The sequence below is a fragment of the Erithacus rubecula genome, assembly GCF_903797595.1.
Source record: "Erithacus rubecula genome assembly, chromosome: 3".
NCBI classification, from domain to species: Eukaryota; Metazoa; Chordata; class Aves; order Passeriformes; family Muscicapidae; genus Erithacus; species Erithacus rubecula.
The window spans coordinates 45,374,388-45,393,904 of NC_136689.1; the positions used below are offsets into that span (position 1 = coordinate 45,374,388).

A 19,517-nucleotide genomic window follows, 5' to 3' on the forward strand; every position below is an offset into this window, starting at 1 on the left:
TGATTGAAATGGCCAAATTGAGAAGATTTTGAATTCAACTACCAGAAAATACTTTTTTTCTGTGGGGTGCACATGCCTCACCTTTCACTTTGCAGAGATGGTAGTAGGTGACTCAGTATACTGCACTTCGATTTTTACCATATGAACCCAACACAGAATGGTCAGAAGTAGAGGACAATAGTGGGAAATAAGTCTGGTTTGTGTTCCAGCTCTACAGAGATCTGTAATATATGAGATTATATATGCTAGTTCTTTTTTTGGATGCTTGGATGCAACTCGACACAGAAACTCTGTGTCAACTTATTATTTACAGTGGAATCCCAGCTCTTGCCACACAGAAAAGCAACATCACACTGGTACTGCTTCCAGCAGTGCAAAGGATTCATGCTAGCTCTCTGCAGACAAGGTCATTATTTTCTTAGGCCTCTATAGCTCCTCCATTACATCAGAGACAACATACTAGAAAAAGGGGACAGTGCTTTGAATGAGAGCCCCAAATGCTAACTGAAAAAAAGCCAGATATGAATTTTTAAAAAATTTTGTATGAAGTTCTGTACTGATATTTTCCTAAGGAAACTCTACCATTCTAGTGGAACATGAAAAAAATGGTAGTACAACCCTCATTTTCCTGGCCAAGGGGCTTGTATAATAACAGTCATGACCAAACCAAACAAAATCAGAGCAAGTGGAAAGATACTCCAGTGCCACTCATACCAGTCCATTAATTTTCGTTTGATTCAGATAGTCTATAGACTGGTCTAGCCTGAAAATTGGGTTAATTTGGCATGCATATACAGCAGGAAACAGGTCTTCAGTGGCACACACAGTAGCAAAGCACTGCTTTAAAATTTGAAATCTTAGGTTTCTAAGTTTAAGTAACAGATTTTTCCAAATCAAAATTTTTCTTCATTATCCCTTAACCAACAGTTAAATTGCTTCTCCTCAGATATTGGACAAACTTCCTTTTAGACTGAAGGACTGAAGGACTGGAAACATTATTAGTACTACAGTGTAACACAGTTCTTTTTTTGGAACCAATAAGTGAAGAAAACAAAGAAAGAAAGAAAGACAGACTTGTTAATAATGTTCTCTTTGTGATTATAGTACCAACTAAGAAATAATGGTTTTGGTGAATATATGCCAGTCTTAAAAAGGATAGTGGTTTTCTCCACTTTGTCCTGTTTTCAGCAAATGTATGCTGATATAGCCTAAAACATACTCAAAGTTATAGCAATATATTTTTCTGTTTAGATGCTCATCAGTCACAAGAAGAGATGAAGATGAGTAGGAGTATTGCCTTTTTTAGAATTCATCTAGCACATGAATAAAGACCTATAGGTAATTAGTTTTTACACTGCTGCTTAAAGATTATCTCTTTCCACTAGGCATAATGCACCTTTAGAACAAGCTGCACACAACCAAAGATCCTGGGGACTTCAGGATCCATTTTGGCTGTGTTACACATAGATCTGTGAGTAGCTCCAAGCCATGTGCTCTCTTCTTGTGATCCCTCAAAAGAGGAGTCTATATCCACAATATATCCACATTTTCTTAGCTGGTTTGTTATGAGTTCAGCACTCCTGCCACAGACCTTTCAGGAAGATCCCTTGTATTTTTAATAGCAAACTTGCACAATTAAAATCTCGTGTTCCTCTTGTCTTATGTCACTCATACAAATGGTGTCATCACTGCAGAAGAGTGACGCAGTCCTTGGATAGCTGCATAAGGACCCTGCTGGAAATAATGGTGGTACCTTGGCATGTGGAAGGATGGGAAAGTGGGGCCACTACCTTGCATGGAGCTGGCTATAGCAGAGGGAGTAAGAGGCATTCCCAGGCGGCTGTACGGAGGCAGAGATCCTTGGATCGGATGAGGAATGGGTGTAGCTATGGATGCAGTGCTGGTACCCAGGGCACTCAAAGACTGTGGATGCTGAAATCCTGGGAAACTGGTTGAAGAGGAAACCCAAGAACTGAGGGACAGGTTATCAGATGTTGTAAAGGCTGAACCTGTAAACAAAGAGAAAGAATACCTAACATTGGCACTGCAACACACAAAGCTGATAAAGTAGTGAAAAGGGAGAAAATCAGTCTTTCACAGTAAGCCTGGGTTCGATGACCTACTGGAAATACTTCCCAAATGCTTCCATCTTTAAAATATTATTTGCTGCTGTCCTTTATCACTACATCTTAGACAAATTTCCATTTTCAGAAGCTGATTGCTGTGGTTTCAACCGTAAAATCAGCTTTGCACATTGAACATTTTAGATATGAAGCATTTTGTAATGCTGCCACTAAAAACTGAAATATCTACTCTGGCATGAAACCTCACTGTATTACATCCCTATTTTGAAGACATATTTGTAGATTTTTACATGAGATCCTTAGTAGGACTGTTGTTTTGGGGTTTTTTCTAAAATTTCAGTGTGGCAAAAATGCAGAAAAATGTAATTTACACTACAAGTTTTCCCTTTTTTTCATCCCAGTGAAAATTGTCAACATGACATCTTTCCAGTCAACCTGATTCTTTCCATAATATAGAACAAAAAATTCTAGAAACATAAATGTCAAAGTATTTGTTGTGTTTTTAACTGTGTGCAGTACTCTAATAACACTAGTGCTAATTCTTACTAAGATGTGCAGAACTTACTCTGAGGGTAATTATCTACTTTTGATCAAATGGAAGTGTTCTGTTTGTCATTTTAATTTGGGTTTGCTTAATCTGAAAAGTTTCAGAAACTATTTCCAATAATCTTCCAACTCTTTAAAATATGTTTTCTTCCTGAAGATTGAGGAATCATTAAAAAAAATTAAAAATGGTTTCTTAAAATTAGAACTAATTACTTATTTCATGTTGACAGTAAAATTTTGGGGAAAGAATAATTTGTTTGGATAATTACACATGGTCATTTTCAAATAATCTGATCACTGTGTTCCCCTTTGTCTGTAGTTTCGATATGCATCTGGTCATCATGATATGAGTGATTTCTAGAAATGGGGAATACAACAAAATGGTATAAATAAACTCTTTGTATTCCTCTTTAAACAATAATATAACTCTTGTCTCTTATATATGTTCTTACTTGACCAACTTTCATACTTTAGAAAATAAATTTATTAGCAAAAGTATTTGATAAAATATATTTTCAATTCAGAATTGCAAAACATTCTGAGACAACAAATTTTGTAACAGGTACTAGTTTCATAAATCTGATCAAGAAGGATGGTTCACCCAAACCATAGAATGAAAACATATGAAGACTTCTATCCAAGGAAAACTTACTGGAATTAAGTAAAGTAACCAATCATAGCCACATATTCAAACCAAAACTACAAGCAAAACCCAGCAGAAAAAAAAAGTGCATATTGTTGGGGTTTTTTTAAATAATAAATCTCTTATGGGATATATTCTCAAATCATGAATTATTTTTCCTCTGCTTAATTAAACAAGTAAAACAGAGCAGTAACTGGAAAAAAAATTGTGCCAATTTAGCAGTGGAACTAGACTTGAATCAAATCCTGGTCCTACCACTAAACCAAATCATAACTGCTAGGAAATTGGGATCCAGAGCCATACTCTAAGGATGACACATTACTCACAGACCACAGCAAAACCCTTGACAAATCAGAGGTATGTGAGCATTACTACAAGTAAAGCAGGGTGCAAATCTGAATTTGCCCAGAGATTTGCATTTGGCTCCTTTCCAGGTGGCTACTATGAATGCTGTGTATGGATTTAGACACAGAAATCATGCCTTAAAGAGTTTCCATTGAATTTATATATTTCCTATTTGTTAATTCCTTTGGAATTAGACATCTTGTCCTGTAGTTAAGCTGCTTCCATCTTTAGACAGCTGAAATTGGCTGAGCACTGGTAGGGTGCTGAAGTAAATACCAAGCTTATCACTGCTATTTATTTCTTTGTTTTATGCAGAATAAGGTATGTGATTCTCTCTCATGAATGACTGTGAAATGATTGTACAGCTTGAACACTTCTCCTATAAGGAAAGACTTAGAGAATTGGAGTTGTACAGTCTTGAGAAGAGCAGACTTTTGGGACACCTAATTGCAGCCTGTCAGTGCTTAAAGCAGACCTATGAGAAAGTTGGGAGCAAATTCTTAAGCATGATCTGTCACAACAGGAGTATGGCTTTAAACTAAAAGTGAATATATTTAGACTAGATATAAAAAAGAAATTTTTTACCATGAGTGTGGTGAAACACAGGCACAGGTTGCCCAGAGAGGAGCCAGATGTCCCATGCGAGGAAATATGCAAGGTCAAGTTGGATGGGACTCCAAGCATCCTGATCTAGTTGAAGATGTCCTTGCTCATTGAAGGGGGTTTGCACTAGGTGACCTTTAAAGTTCCCTTCCAACATTAACTATTTATTATTCTCAAGAAGAACTTCCTCAAACATCCTTTCCTGCTCCAGCTGATTTGGTCTCTAATTGCAGTTTAGTACTCCCCAAAGTCTCACATACCACTGTCGCTGCCACCAAGGGAATTAATTAGTTCTGAGGCAATCAAGGTCTCAAAGAGCTTATGACATGCACCACCCAGCAATGCAACTCTTATTTTTAGGGGGGAACATCAATCAGTTTTGCATGCAAGGTAATTTTTAAAATTCATCAGCAGAAATTAAAGTAACTATGGAATTTCAATAAGAACATTGTTTTTCTCCTTGTATCTTGGAGGACTTTTCCTTATTTAAGGACACTAGATCTAAAGAGAGAGCAAAGGCAGTACCAGTTACTCATGTGTAAGAGCAGTATGATTTACCCTCTGTGCACATCTCTGGTTGCCCAGAGCACACGCATCCCATGGAGCATATGGCTCCCAGATTAGAATAAAGTTCTTTGCCATGATTCACAATTTTCCTCATTTACTCATTTGCCATATTGTGAGCAAATGCAAAACTGTACCCTTTTATTACACATAAAATTCATTGTAATAAAGTAGTATATCCCCCCATGACACCTTTCTAAGGACTTTCTTCTGAAGAGATTTAACGGCCAGCTCTCATACTGAGGTTCACCTGGTTCATCTTGTCACTGTCAAGTGAGGACATCATACTAGGGAGAAATTTTATTCTTAAGGAGAAGATGCTTTGCTCTGAGCACTTCCAGCAATGGAAAATTTAATACTGTCTTTAACAACAGCTGACCTAGGATCTAAGATGACATGAAGCAAGGTAATTCCCCAGAACTATGTGAAAGGATGGCATTGTACCAGGTAAAGAGTTGCTCCAGAAACTCAATAATCTAAGGACCTGCTATTAGAACAGATGTGCAAAAAAAAGCCCACCTAATCACATTTTGCTGAAGAGCAACTCATAGTTAAAAATAAGTGTGTTTACCCTGCACAAGTCCAAAGAGCTCATGACCAGAAAGAATGCTCTTATCTTAGCAGCACTATATGAAGTTAAAGGACAAGACAAGGGCACTGCCAGTTGGAAGACAGCTAGAACTGCTTTACCTCAAGTGGCTGTGGCATATCAGGCAGGTCACAAAGTCAACATGCAAAGCATAATGCAACACAAGTTTATGCTGGTCAGCAATCCCACAGGAAGCGTTTGAGATCTATTTCCAGTGGTAAACTATGACATGCAATTTCTCCAGTAACTATTCTCACAAAGAACAAGTCTGTCTTGCTGCTAATTTTGCTAGTGCTAATGCAAACAAATTTTTTGATAAAGCATTTGGGGCTAATTTCTTCAGCAGGAACAGCACCTTTAAGAGATTAACAGTTAACAATTAAACATCCATTTTCCAGGGAGCTACCAAATTTTCTTCCTGAAAAGGCAAAATGGGTTAACCACAAGCTGGTAGAAAATGGTTAGAACTAAGTCCTCTGTTCACAGAAGGCTGGAGGGGCAGCAAGTGGCGCATCATGTGCTTCATAAGTGCTGTGGAGCCCAGCTAGTACGTCCTGACAAGAAATGGGGAATGCTGCCTTGTTCTCAGCACCATAGTAATTAAGTTTTCTGGTTTGCAGACATCTTGAAGAGGGAGCATAACTAATTCTCTTCTGACAGCAAAGATTATATGGCCATCTCTAGAACTGCCTCCTAAATTGAACCACCCATACCAGTGCCATGGGCATATCAGGTGTCCCAAAGAGCCGAAAGGTAACAGGTATTCTTCTTCATTATATGACTTCATGAAAGAGACACTCCAGAGAAATGCCTTAAACTACTACAGTACTGCCTGTGGTCCTGCTTTTCTCAAGGATAACTGAGTCACCACAGTTGACATCAAGAGCACATTTTCATACCTCTGCTTTGTGTTGCCTGGCTGTCATCCCCGAGATCATCTTCTCCTCCATAGGTCCGAATGGGGGATCGGGCATAGGAATGCTTTTGGATAAGGCTCTCCACACTTTCTCTGTAAAAGGAAACAACCTAGTGTATCAATACCATCCTAAACAGCATCCTAATTCATTAAGGTAAATACAGTGCCTTTTCCTGTCCAGATCACACAGGTTCTCCAAAGTTGCTTAACAAAAGATTTACATCATAGTATGACATTGGAAATTCCAGATTTGGCATTTTTTAATATTGTGAATCACCGCTTGCTGGCTTCTTCAGCAGAGTGAACTTCCTACTGTATTTCCTGGATGTGGTCTCAGACAGTGAATATCAGACCAGCACTCTTCATAAATTTAAAAATGCAAACTCTGCAGTTATTTGTGCAGAGTGATGAGTCTGGATTCAAAGAGACACCTGCAGTCCAGCTCCTTTCAAACAAGATTTTGCATTGCACATGACCACCTCATTTGCTGTTCTCCCCCTTTTCTGAAAGTGGCGGCAAAGACAGGTGTGTCCAGAGATAACTCAGCTCTGACTGTGCTCTCTCAGCATCAGTCGAGGGCAGTTCATAGCAGGAAGTCTGCAGATACTACTGATCTCGTGCCACATCTATTCTGGGAGGTTAGATGTGTCTGCCAGGCCCCTGCCTCACTGGTAGCACAAAGCACTGAACTCACCTAAACCATTTTTAAATAGAAGGAAGACATATCTGCATGATAAACCTTAGTTTGTATGGAAGATCCAATCTTTCACATTCTAAGCACACTTCCATGTAAGTAGGTGGCATTATACCAAAGATGAAAATGACCTAGGCACATTTCCAAAATAGCTTTAACCTTCTGTTCCTGTTTAAGAAATCTAAGCAGCAACAGTTGTTTAAATCTGCTAGTCAATGAAGGTTTCATCTGAATTTACCATTTGTCCATCCATACTTGCTAATGCTCTTTGCTTAGAGTGCACCTGTTCCAGAAATTCCAGGGAAAAATATTTTTCAAGTAGCATGATAAAACACAATGGCATATGTTTTCCTTTCCTACAGAAAGTCCATTATGGTCATTTTGTCCTTGGTCTATCACTGGTATCATTACTTATGCTAGTCTCTCAGAAAAAAAAAAAAAAATAAAAGAGGATCTTATCAAAGTGATTTACTTGTGTCAGGCTTGGAAGTGGACTGAAAGCAATGGCAGTTCCTATATAGAGGATGATATAATTGGATTACTGCCTTTTAAGTGATTGAAAACAGTATGCATTTTAGGGCTATCTTGAAGAAGATTTTCCAAAGAAAAAGACAGATGGCATTGTTTACATTACGTGCTGAATGCCTCTTGAAACATAAGGCTTTCTTCAGAATGTGAAATGCAAAGAATTTTGCTTGACCAAAACAACTATTTCACATGAGTACAGCATAACAGAATAACAAATTAAACCTGTGTTGTCTGATTGATTTAAATACTGGTATATAAATATATTCATAATCAAAGAATTACTAGTCTATCAAGGTCTGAAAAATAAATTTAATACAGGTGATTGTATTGTCTCTATTGACTTTATTTCTAGTAAGCGTCGTTTTATAATGGCAGAGATTACAGCATGTAATAACGTCCTGATGCAACAGAAACAATGCAGACTGTAGTTTTAATGCAGTGGGCCAATTTCACCTCTAAAACATTGGATCCAGTGGTGGCTTGGGGATAAACTCACCCCAATAAATTTACATTTGAATTACCTACAGAGATTTAAAGCCCACAATTATTGCAGACTAAATTCTTTCCAGATGTGTTTGTATGCTAGACAGAGAATTCTATTATTCTATATGGGTTTCTTCTTTTAAATGAAGAAGAGATATGACTTCATAGTGAACCCTGAATCTGCAAAGTTTGAAACCAGGGAACTATGTGGTAGATTTATTTATTTATTTTATGATGTAGTGTTGCAGAAAATATGCAAAGGGTTTTGGAAGATTAATCTCACTCACTGGCACAAGAGGCAAAGGTTTTTTAAGACAGAGAGAATGTGGAAACTTGGATCAGGGAAAACAACTAATCTCACAGAAACAGTTCCTTTTGTGCAACTGAGATTTAATATTCAAGACTGTATGAGCTTATCTGGACTATCCACATTAGTTGTTTACGCTATAATCACAAAACACATACTGAATTTTCATTTTAGAGGGTCGAGCCTGTGACTCTCATCATGACTGCTAAGCACTGAGATTCACACCAGAATTTAGACACCTGCCCCACAGTCTTCAGGTGGCCCCTCTTCTTTCCACATACAATAAATGCTGCATATAAACCTCCAAACAGACCTACAAAATACAAAAGGCTGAGGGCACCTAAGTGTGCAAAAGGAAACAAGAAAAAAATTAGAAGTGGTGTTTTTTCTCCCCTCATAAAGCATATCTCTGAGTTATCCTCCAAGCACTGTTTCTTCCACTTAGAAAAACAAGAGAAGTCTGCACTTAGATTTCTTTCCTTCCCCTTGTGTTTCAAAGGAAAAAGGTGTGGCGGCCTCTGCACCATGCTGCAATATTCCATCCTCAGAGAACATCACTTGGAGTCTGGATAAATAAGACAGAAGTTGCAACTCAATCTATGAAAACATTTGGAGTTTCCCACATAAGTTGGAAAGAGGAGACTAACCTCTTCCACCCTTTAAAGACAGAGATGCCTTAGAACTTACTCCAATGCAGATACATAGGAGGAAGCAAAACTTTAACGACAAGACTTAAGTGCCTGTGAAATCTAGTTCAAAATGCGGGAACAAAGCTGGAAATCTGGAACACAGATTCCTTCTTATATCCTTGTTTCCACTGGATACAAGAGGACGTAAATCTAAAAATCTTTTTGAGAATTGTCTCCATGGAAGAATGAATCCTTTAGGTTATCCCAATATGGTGCTCTGGAGAGTGGATTAATAAAATACTTTTTCTCTAGTCCAAAATATTACACTAATACTACTAAAAGGGAAATACATTATTACCTCTGGCTTTCTAGTTCTGTATGCAGCATCAGATATTTCAATGTGGTTCAAAAAATTTATTGAAATAATTTTATAAATTAGTACTTGCCACTTTATGATTCTATGCTCAGTTTCAAAAAATAGCAAGATTTTTTCAAGGCTGTCTTTGCATATTTTTTGGCACTGTTCCACAGTAAAGAGTCTGAAGAACAAAGTAACTTCCAGTTACTCAATACTCAACATTTGTCCACAGTTTCTTCTATTAGCAAGAAATTAGCATTAAACTTGGTTCAAGAGGGATCGCTGCCAATTGAATAAAGGAAAGATGTTTTCTTTCTGTCAAATAATTTTGTGTGGTTTACCAACAAGTTCCAATCTTCCATGCTATCCTTCAACTCATAGATATCTTGGAAATACACAGAGAAGGGGAAAAAGCATGAACATACACACAGCATATTGCTATGATTAAGCTGTGCAATGTGTACAACTGGGTAATAGTAGAAGATGACAGGCTGGAGAAGAACAAGTTAGGGACTGAAGCTGTTTGAGAAAAACGATCCGTGTGCCAAATGAAAAGGAAAAAACTAAGCTCATATTGGCAAACACACCCACAGAGAAGATGCTGAGGAAGGACAAATGTGAAGAGAGATAATAGGAAAAGGAGGTCAGATTGATCCCAATAATCTGCATTCCAGCCGAAGCACGCTTTAAGCCCAGCCCTGTCAACAAACCTTGTTATGAATGAAGCACTTGTCTTTGTCCAAAAAACAAAACAGCAAAATTTGAACCCGAAATCGAAGTATGTGAAAGGCTGAAAGAATTCATCAATTAGAAAGGGTATACAGGGAACATCTTGCTATTCTGCAGATTCTAACCTCTTGATTAAACATTTCACTCTTGCCTCTGCTGGCAACTGATTCCAAAACTAAACTTCTGCCTAGAGATGCTTTATGTCTTACAATTCCAAGCTGAGTCTTTGGCCTTGAACAGCTAACAGTGCACTGTATGTACAGAGTAGCCTCAGAGGACCAAAAAAAATAGGAAAATCCTGATGGAACTGACAAATGATTCACTAACACTTTAGTGGCCAAACCCAAGATTTCCTATAGATTTGAACTAGAAGAAGGCAGAAAACAAAGTAGCTGAGGCTCTGGGTGAGGGTGGTCATTTTCTTCTGCTGTCAACCCAGATTATAGAAATTCTCTCAGGAGATGATAAAGTCCCAGATTACCCTGAGCAGGATCTTTAATCAAGATGAAAGAACAGGGCTTGTTTGTAGGTGGGAGCAGGCATCTCTGATGTCATTTTTTCTGCTCCTTTTGCTATTACTCTGCTTCAGCTGTGCATGCACAACAGCTTGATGAACACCACAACCCTTATTCTGAATTTGGCAGAAAGGAGATGGAGATGGGAAGCCTACCTTCTCCCTTTGAGACAAGAATACTTAAGACAATGTATTTAGTGTTGGTGAAGGTGTCAGAAAAGCTGATTCAGAAGTAGCTTGCTGGAACCAGGGCATCCAGTATCTATGTTAGATCTATACCATGGCTACAAAGAGAATGAAGTTTGATGTAAGGGGCAGCCATCCCTTCCAAGTGGGAGCCAGGTTTAAGCTTCTTTGAAGACAACACACTAACGTCAAACTGCAGTGAGAAAGAGCAAGCAGCTGAGCCAGGCACCCTAAACTTATTGTCTTCTGCACAAGTTACTGTTCCAGGAATGACTACAAGAGGTAAAAAATTCAGAGTAGAGCTGAGAAGCCTCCTAGTATTGACCTCCTTTTTTTTTATCCCATGCTATCCGAGTGCTACGTATGCAGAAAGGTAAGGATATTCCCAGAATCTGCTCCCTTTTCCTGGTATCATGGGGTTTGCTCTTTACCTCCTATTTTTTTCTTGCTCTTTGCAAGGAAAGGCAATGTCAATGAAAAAAAAGAAAAAAAAAAAAAGGAAAATAATAAAATAGTAAAACTGACAATCGTGTTTTGCTTGGCCTTTCAGTCTAACACAAAGAAAAATACAGAACAGGATATAAAGTGTATGAATTATCAATTTACAGCCTGAATTACTTCTTTAGTTCTGCATTTCAAAGGTTTCCTTTTTTTGTAGCTGCCAGTTAGTATGTTTGGAAGAAAGCCCAGATAACTGAAGATGTCAGAAGTGAGGTGAGGTGAAGACAGATGGAATAAATGGGCTGAGAAGGAACCGAAATAAACTTGTCGGATGTCGCACTGTAGTAGAACATTTTTTTAAGGGGAAAGATGACTAATTTGTCCAAGACAGAAGTGCTAAAAACAAGTCTGTTAAGAAACAAAACAAAACAAAAAAACCCCACCCAACAAATACAACTCACCCCAAAAAAAACAACAAAACCCACTCACCTCCCAAAACAACAAAACGACTTAGCAGGAAGAACAAATACATTTCTGTAACAGCAGCTACAAATGACAACTTATGCTGTTAGAACCACTGTTCAGGTATCATTCAGCCTTCATGTTCCTGTGGCTTTTATTTGCTATTTTACATATGCACAAACATACAGACATATTAATTTCCTACATATACTCTTACTGGTAGATGAATACTAGAGGCTGAGCACAGGAACATAGTGCAGGTGGTGAATGGTGCATGGTATGGACCAAATCCTTGAGCAGAACAAAGTAGTTCTGTTCCATTGCTTAGATTAAAACAGAATCAACCAGGGATAAAACACGGGTACAGGCTACAGTGACTCATGTGACTGGGCCCAAAAGCTAATCCACAGCCCCAAAACACTTTCACAAAAAGTCAAAACAGCTGGGCAACTGTTGGATAGATGCATTACTGCAAGAATATATACAAGAAAGAAGGAAAATTAGTTTTAAATTATAAAAAATCTGGAGTTTGATGACAGTTGAAGAACACATGTACCTCACAATTATGTTTACTGTCATTTTCTCAGTAAAAATCCAGCACTTGTAGATGAGCTGTAATATGCATGGATGTGACAAAGCCTAGCTGAAGTCATGGCATGGGAAAAGTAATGACATTTATGAAGAAGGGGCATGAAGCTATCAATATACTCACTCCATTTATCTCAATTGGAAATAAAAATGAGAAAGCTATCTTACCTAGCCAGCTCCATGGAGCTCCACTTCACTCAGTGGAGTAACCATTTCTTTCTGACTGTAACCAAATGATGAGAAGTGAGTACAGAAAAGTCCCGTGAAATTGTTGGGAGAAGTTCCTGGAAAACTTTCCCTGGGGTGGAAACCATAGATCTAATTTGACATCATCCCTACCTGTTATGCACACACTAAATCTGCATGAGGTGAGTCGCACCAACTAGAATAATCTACTATTTATACTATTTTGCACAAGTAAGAAGATAGATAACAGAAAACCTAAGTGGAAAATGAGCTGGAGTATGAGTGCTTAAAAACTTGGGAACTAAAGAGGATTTAAGTGGCATAGGGGGCTTTCTGCTGGGTGAAAAGGAACAGCTGCCTGGCTAACAACAAGCAGAGTCAGATTAACCAAATTTGAAGGGAATAATTCAGGTGTTTAAGCATAGGCAGGTAATACTTTCAAGATTTGCTAAGGCATCCAAGCCACCTGCAGTGTTCTGGAAGGGATGATGCAGAAAATACAGACAATCCATCCACCCATCTGGAGCAGCAGCTATAGGCTGGGGTAACCTCAGCAACATCTGGAATGGCACTAGATACCAGGAGTTCAGCTGCCAGAGTCTCTGGTATTTCTCCGTAAATTCAGGACTTCTTTTCTTCTCTGAACCTAAACATCACCCATGATATCTCATGGCTGCTTACTGACATTCACAGACTGACAGTAGCTGAGAATAAAAGAACAGTTGGCAGTTTAACTTATTGGAGAACTGTGACAAAGTTCAACTTAACCAGGGATGTTGCGGGTCGGTCATAGAGCATGCACGTATTTCTGGCTGTTGGTAGGGGGCTTCCAAGAGTCTGGGAAGTTCTTCTAGACCAGCAGTAGGCAATAGGAATGGGGAAGAAGGCAGCTCTGTGGGGTGAGCAGGGAAGGAATGGGAGAGAGGATGGCTGAGAGGATGCACTCAGCCCACCACTGAGCACGTGGCTTTTACTAATTCTTCAGCAGGGAAGTGCCCCTATCCCACCATTAGCATAAACTTTGCTTACAGCCTTGTAAGCCATGTATGTACATGATGATGTATTTCCACATCTCGAAGATGAAGCTCCTCAGAGGAAAAATCTGGAATTTTATTACCATGCAAATCCAGTTGGGATTCTGCTCTCTAACTTCCCCATTCCCCCATCCTTCCCTTCTCTGCCTAAAAATTGTTTGGGTGTGCAACCACACTTTTCCATATTTCCTACTGAAGTATCCCAGAAGCATTATTTGACTTGTGCAGATGGATATACTCATTTAACCCTCTCCTTAAGAGTTAAAAATTCACATCCAAACTTGCCCAACACATACTTGCCCCCAGCTCCTGAAATTATCAGCTTTTTCACTGGTTTTTTGAATGGTATGTAATTATGATGTTTTTATTTATCTATTTATTTTTAACAGGCTAATTCTTCACAACAAATCAAAAGATAAATTCAGACTCAGGATGAAAAAAAGTCATCTGTTGGGTTCTGCCTCTGCATCTTTTATGCCTCTGGCAGTTTTTTCATCAGCAGAAATACCTTAATACTTGATCTGGCATCCCATAGTCAACACCACAGTATGCTAAGCTCCACATTCTGGTAATTGCTGCTAAATGTTCCATTTTTTCATTCACTACCACTGTGGGAGCCTTTTTATAGTAGAGGAGATGTAAATACCATGTAAAAAGATCAAAAGAGGGGTTAGAAACTTATCTAAATCACAGTAGCCCCAGATAAATTCTGCCCCATTGCTATAAATAGATTACCACAAGTAATGTAGGGAAAGTTGATTGTAAAAGGAACCTTGCACCCTACAAAAAATTCAGTATATACCAAACCAAACCAAAGATTTTTTTTCAGTAGTTAAAAGCCTTGCAGACAGCTATCAGTACAAAGAAACCATTCTATGGTATTTAGACAGGAACAAAAGAAAACACAGAACACTTGAGAAGCTTTGTTGTTTCCTACCTTCTCCATTGCTGTGCAAATTTCACTATCTTTACATATATTATTTCAACTCCAACACACGCAATGCCAACAGATTCAATCCTAAAGGCATTTGCAGCTTGAATTTCTTACATAAGGATCGTAAATCTAGAATGGGAAGCCTGAAATCGTTAAAGTCACATATTTATAAAATCATATTCAATTAGGTTAAAAAAGTGCAATTTCTGTCATCATGTCATAAAAAGATGTGTTTTTCTCTCAGATCTACTATAAAGAAAAGCTCCCTATATTGTTACAGATAGAGGCTGTTTTCAATCAGTTACAAGAAGCAATCCAATTACTGGATGGTTTAGTGCAGTAACTGACTCCAGACTAATTTAATTTCTTTAGGTCTCTAAAGATCAATTGATCTGATTTGTTTCCCTCCCCAAAGGCTGTTTAGGAAAAAGCAGACTTAAATACTTGGAAATTAAATACAAAGCTCTGTGTGCTTTCACACTGCTTAGGTCATTTGGAAAAGCTGGAACTCAGGATAAATGAGTTCTGTCTTGGCCCCAACATCATGGATTGCTTTACGAGAGGCCATTAGGATCACCACGCCACACTGTAGATTACACACACAAGTGATGAGTGCACGCCTGCTGAGGGAGCAGTGCAGGGAAAGTATTTTCACAGCCTCCAGAGAACTATTCAGTTTTCAAGAGCTGTGCAAGCATGTTTTGGCCTTCACAGTTTTTTCCCTGAAAAATAAGCATCTTTCTCCAGCAGCGATCATATAGTTTCCAATTAGACTGAGCAAGAATCATGCTGTACTATTCAAGATTCACTTATTTGCAATTAAAGTTGCAATAGACTCAAATAAGAAAATATTCCTGCTGTCATATCTCACTTTGCTATTTCTTTTGCTTTGTTTTGCATTATTTTAAGCAATTTTGCTGGTGCTAAGATAAAATCTATAGAACAAGTGGGCACTTAGAGAATTATATCCTCATACGCCTGAGTATTTTCACAGAATCGAATAAACCGCTTGATATTTCTGCGCCATTTTTATAACTCAGGCAATTCTCAAACAATCTCTTACCAGCCCACTTGCACGTTACACTTTTTTCATCTCATGACTTGATAGTTGTGAAGCAGGTTTTGAATTTTTACAAACTATTGTAATAATAATCAGGGTTAAGCTTTCATATTTAAGTCAAAATCAGACCTGACCCAAACTTGGGCTCTCAAATCCAGAGTTTTAATGTAAGTTTAATACTTTTCACATTCTGTTTCTTGTATTTATTGCAGGCTTCACATTTGTCTGCCTTATCTTTCATGGCAACGTTTGTGCCTGAGCTCAGCTGCCTGTCTCAGGCTCCAGTTTTATACTTATCAATAAACAAAAGGGCACTGCAGCTTATGCTCAGTATTTCTGACTCCATACCATGTGCTGTTATAATAAGATGTCGTCTGGAAAAATTCCCTTCATATCCAGCACCATGATAGTCAGTTCATCCAGCACATAGGTAACTAAGTTTTTCTTCCAGCTTATCTGTTCAGACTCTTTCCTCCCTTGCAAAGCTGTATCGTTAGATGTCTCCTGTCTGCAAAACAAGGAAACCTCTTCTGACAGGTCCTTCCTTGACTATTTATTGCATACTAACCTGAGCTTTGGATGTTGTTTACCTCAGTATTCTGTCAATACAGCAGGCTGAGCTATTTTATTAAATTTGCCTCCTTTTTTTTTTTTCTTTGTTTGTTTTCATTTTAAATGAAGGCTTTCATTTAAGAAACAATTTTCAACAACTTTGCAAGTGTGCACTGCAGCCTACAAGCTTTCTTTCCCCAAACTACTGTTCTTTTACCCATTTACAACAGGTCACTTATGATCCAATCACTAGTAAGATGCAAAGGATACCACTATTTCCCATCCATGGGCATGCTTAGATAGATGTACTTTTGAAGTTCTGTAAAGACTCTCTAGCTCTGTGGCTATGACTTCATTGAGCAGTTTGTCCCCTGTATGCACCTGTGAAAAATTATTCACAGATACATCCAGATATCTCCACATAGGAGCCTGGAGGGTTTTGACCCCTCCAAACTTTCTTCCATGATTGTGTGCTCATAGGAAGAATTGGATGTGCTACATTCATCTCAATCGAGTTCTCTTCCAGCTTAAAGGACACAAGCAGCTTAATTTGCTTCATTTGCCAAGTTATTTGACATGATACCATAAAAATGTGACATGCTGGAAAGCTACCAAGAAATTGAAGTTTATTTCCTAACTCAACTGTGGGTTAATTCTTCTCTCTCTATGGCAGCAGTTGCCTGTAATGAGCTGTACACACACAAAACAGTTTCCAGATAAAGCTTTCCACTGATGCAGCTTGTAATACAACTTTGGTGGAACAGAAATGGCATCTTTGTTGTCAGAGTGGGAGTTATGGGAGTCATCCTGATGGCAGTAATTGCTAATTTGGGTCTGGGCCTGCTGAAGTGAATTTTGGGAGCTTTCCTCTCTCTTTTCCACTATGAAGAGCAGTGGGGAGCCATAAAGATGTTTTTCACAGGACCACTGCCCTTGCTTCCCACTGACCCAATTCACAGCTCTCAACAGGATTAAACAGCATGATAAGAAAATATCTTTTCATTCTGAAGTTGTAAAACTGACCCTCTTCCCCAAACAAGAAGCCCCCTGAGGAAGATGAATATATTGGCCCCAACTGGAACAGATGTCAAAACTCAAAACAGCTCTTTCTTCATAAAGTTTATAAGTATTTTTAAAGGATGTGGAGGAGTCTTACTATATGCAGCAAGATAATGTTAAAATGCACAGGTTCTCAAGAGTTGGAAGGATGCTTTTCCAACAAACCCTCTCTTCTCTTTATCTTATCTGCATGGAAAGTAAACAGAAAGTCCCCATTACCTCTCGATATCAGTGAGTCTGGAAGAGTCACGGAATCCTTTAGCAAAAGGGTTGCTGTCAATTTTCAACTTGGTTATCTGGGAACACAGAAAAGAGCAACATGACACAAATACAGTGTTAGGATACTGCAGCGTACAAAGTGTTAACCAATCCATCCCCTGTGACTTCACTGCTAATTTTATCCCCCTGCCCTGTGTGTGTGCTGCTCCTCAGACATTGCAAAACTGAGGAGGCAAAGGAGGCTTCAGTGCACATATGGCAGTGGAAAGACCAAAGGGCATGGCAGGCTCAGCCTTCCTGTTGGCCGGAGCAGGAGGAGCCCATGACAGCATTACAGCTTCCACATACTTTACCAGCATCAATCAGGTTGTATTTTCCACAAACAGCACAAATCACTCCACTAATAGCTGAGCCTGCTTGGTGGAGCTGGGCATCAACCAGTACAAACTCAAACGACCTGAAGCCACAGCTTCACATCACTACCACCTTTTTTTTTTCTGGGATGGAAATGTTCTCAGCCAGGCCTACCAGCCGCTGCATAGGGGCAATTTAACTGTTTTTTTATGAAAAGAGGCCGAGGAAGGGAAGGAAAAATGTGGGGAGAACTCAGATTTAAAGTGACAGAACTTGGATTGAGGGGTAACCCCACTGAAACTATCACAGTCTTGAGAAACCACAGATCATGAATAAAAACTTTCTTCCCTTCTTCAAAGGTAGCAATAAACCTGCCCAGTCACTCAGTCATCCCTTCCATTTTGACTGAGCAGCCTATTGACCAGGAATCCCTCCTGCCCCAAAATATCTGAGCTTCCTTTTGTGGAGAAATTTTTCAGGCATATGGTGGTGACTTTCAATAATTTTTGAGGACCAGGAAAAATAAATGCATCATTGTTCTTGTGAAATTTTCTATCTATCCAACAAATTTAGATTTGGTGAATACAACCTGAGACATGTAATATTTGGATTTTCCACCCATACTTCTTCCAAGAGCTAAAAATAAAATTGTAAGTGGGAGTTAGATCTTAATGAGAGAAAACACAGGACCCAACCCACAGGACAGTGAATGCCACCAACTCTAGCTTAAGCCCATGAAAATCTACAGCTCACAACATTTCATATTAAGCGGATTAGTCAGCCTGACTCTCCGCAAAAAAAAACCTGTATCGAAAAGGCTACAACCTCATTTTTAATAACTGGGGCTCAAGACTCAGGGAAAAAAAGGAGGATCTTTTCCTAATCCTGAAACAATGAAACACTCTCATCAAATAAGTATATTCCAAAATGGGATGGCTCCTCCCTCAAAATAAAAAAAAAAAATAATAAGGAGGACAAATACATATTTATATAAAATACAAAAAAAATAAAGAGGACAACTGGACCCAACTTTTAATTCCTTCTTCTTCTGAGGAAAATACAGAGAGGAAGGGACATACTGGCAAAGGTAAATTCTGAGTTTTGAATTTACGGTCTGCCAGTGGTCAAATACCACGGATGTGAGTGCTGGTGGAGGGTCTGAGGCTGTCTCATTGCTCAGGTACAACTGGTGGAAAAAACTTTGAAGCCTTGTCACAAGGACCTTGAAACAGCTCAGAAAGTTAGTTATAGGCTCATTCTACTTCCAAGACATCCATAAGCCCTCAGGTCATGGTGATGTTGCAGAGTGGCAAGTTAATGCCTCACATCCAGTGAAGATTTTTACGGCAGCATTTTGAAAACCACCTTGAAAAAAGACAAGCTGCAACTAGTTCCATGACTGAGATCACCGACACACCAAGCCAACTGCACTACAGAACAATAAGGATGCCTGTTCATCTCTTGAGCATATTTTCACCAATCAAACTTCCATCTTCCCAATATTAAAGTTTTGGTATGACATCACAGGAGAAATTTTAGTATCCACCAAAGCCAGATGAGGCTCACAATCATTTATGGCCATATTTTTCCTGAGAGACTGTCTCACAAACAATCAGAGAACATCTGCTAGAAAGCATTTTAAAATGAAATCTGACCTACAATTCAACTCTGTGGCAGTGGTTTGACTGTTTAAATAAATGCATGCCCTTTAAATCTTAAATTATGAGATAGTTTGTTGAAAGTGTAATGTATTTAGCTTTTATCTAATAACCTCCAGAAATGTAATCAATCCCTCCTTAAAACAGTTCTGAAAGAAATGGCAAAAATGAAAAAAGGCTCCATTTTCATTAGTCATAAATAAAATGACAACATCAACCTCTAGGGGTTCCGGAGATGTTCCATTGAGAAAT

At 38.7% G+C, this 19,517-nt stretch overlaps 1 protein-coding gene across 1 annotated transcript in view; it reads right to left on the reverse strand.

Moving 5' to 3' along the window:
* Positions 1 to 275: 275 nt before the first annotated feature.
* TBX20 (T-box transcription factor 20) overlaps positions 276 to 19,517 on the reverse strand; it is a 35,451-nt gene continuing 16,209 nt past the window's right edge. Inside the window, exons 6-8 of the mRNA XM_079302656.1 lie at positions 17,254 to 17,330; positions 6,274 to 6,383; positions 276 to 2,009 (exon numbers count right to left, since the gene is read on the reverse strand). Coding sequence (XP_079158782.1) covers positions 1,669 to 2,009; positions 6,274 to 6,383; positions 17,254 to 17,330 — 528 coding nt within the window. The 3' untranslated portion in view covers positions 276 to 1,668. The remainder of the gene's footprint in view (positions 2,010 to 6,273; positions 6,384 to 17,253; positions 17,331 to 19,517) is intronic.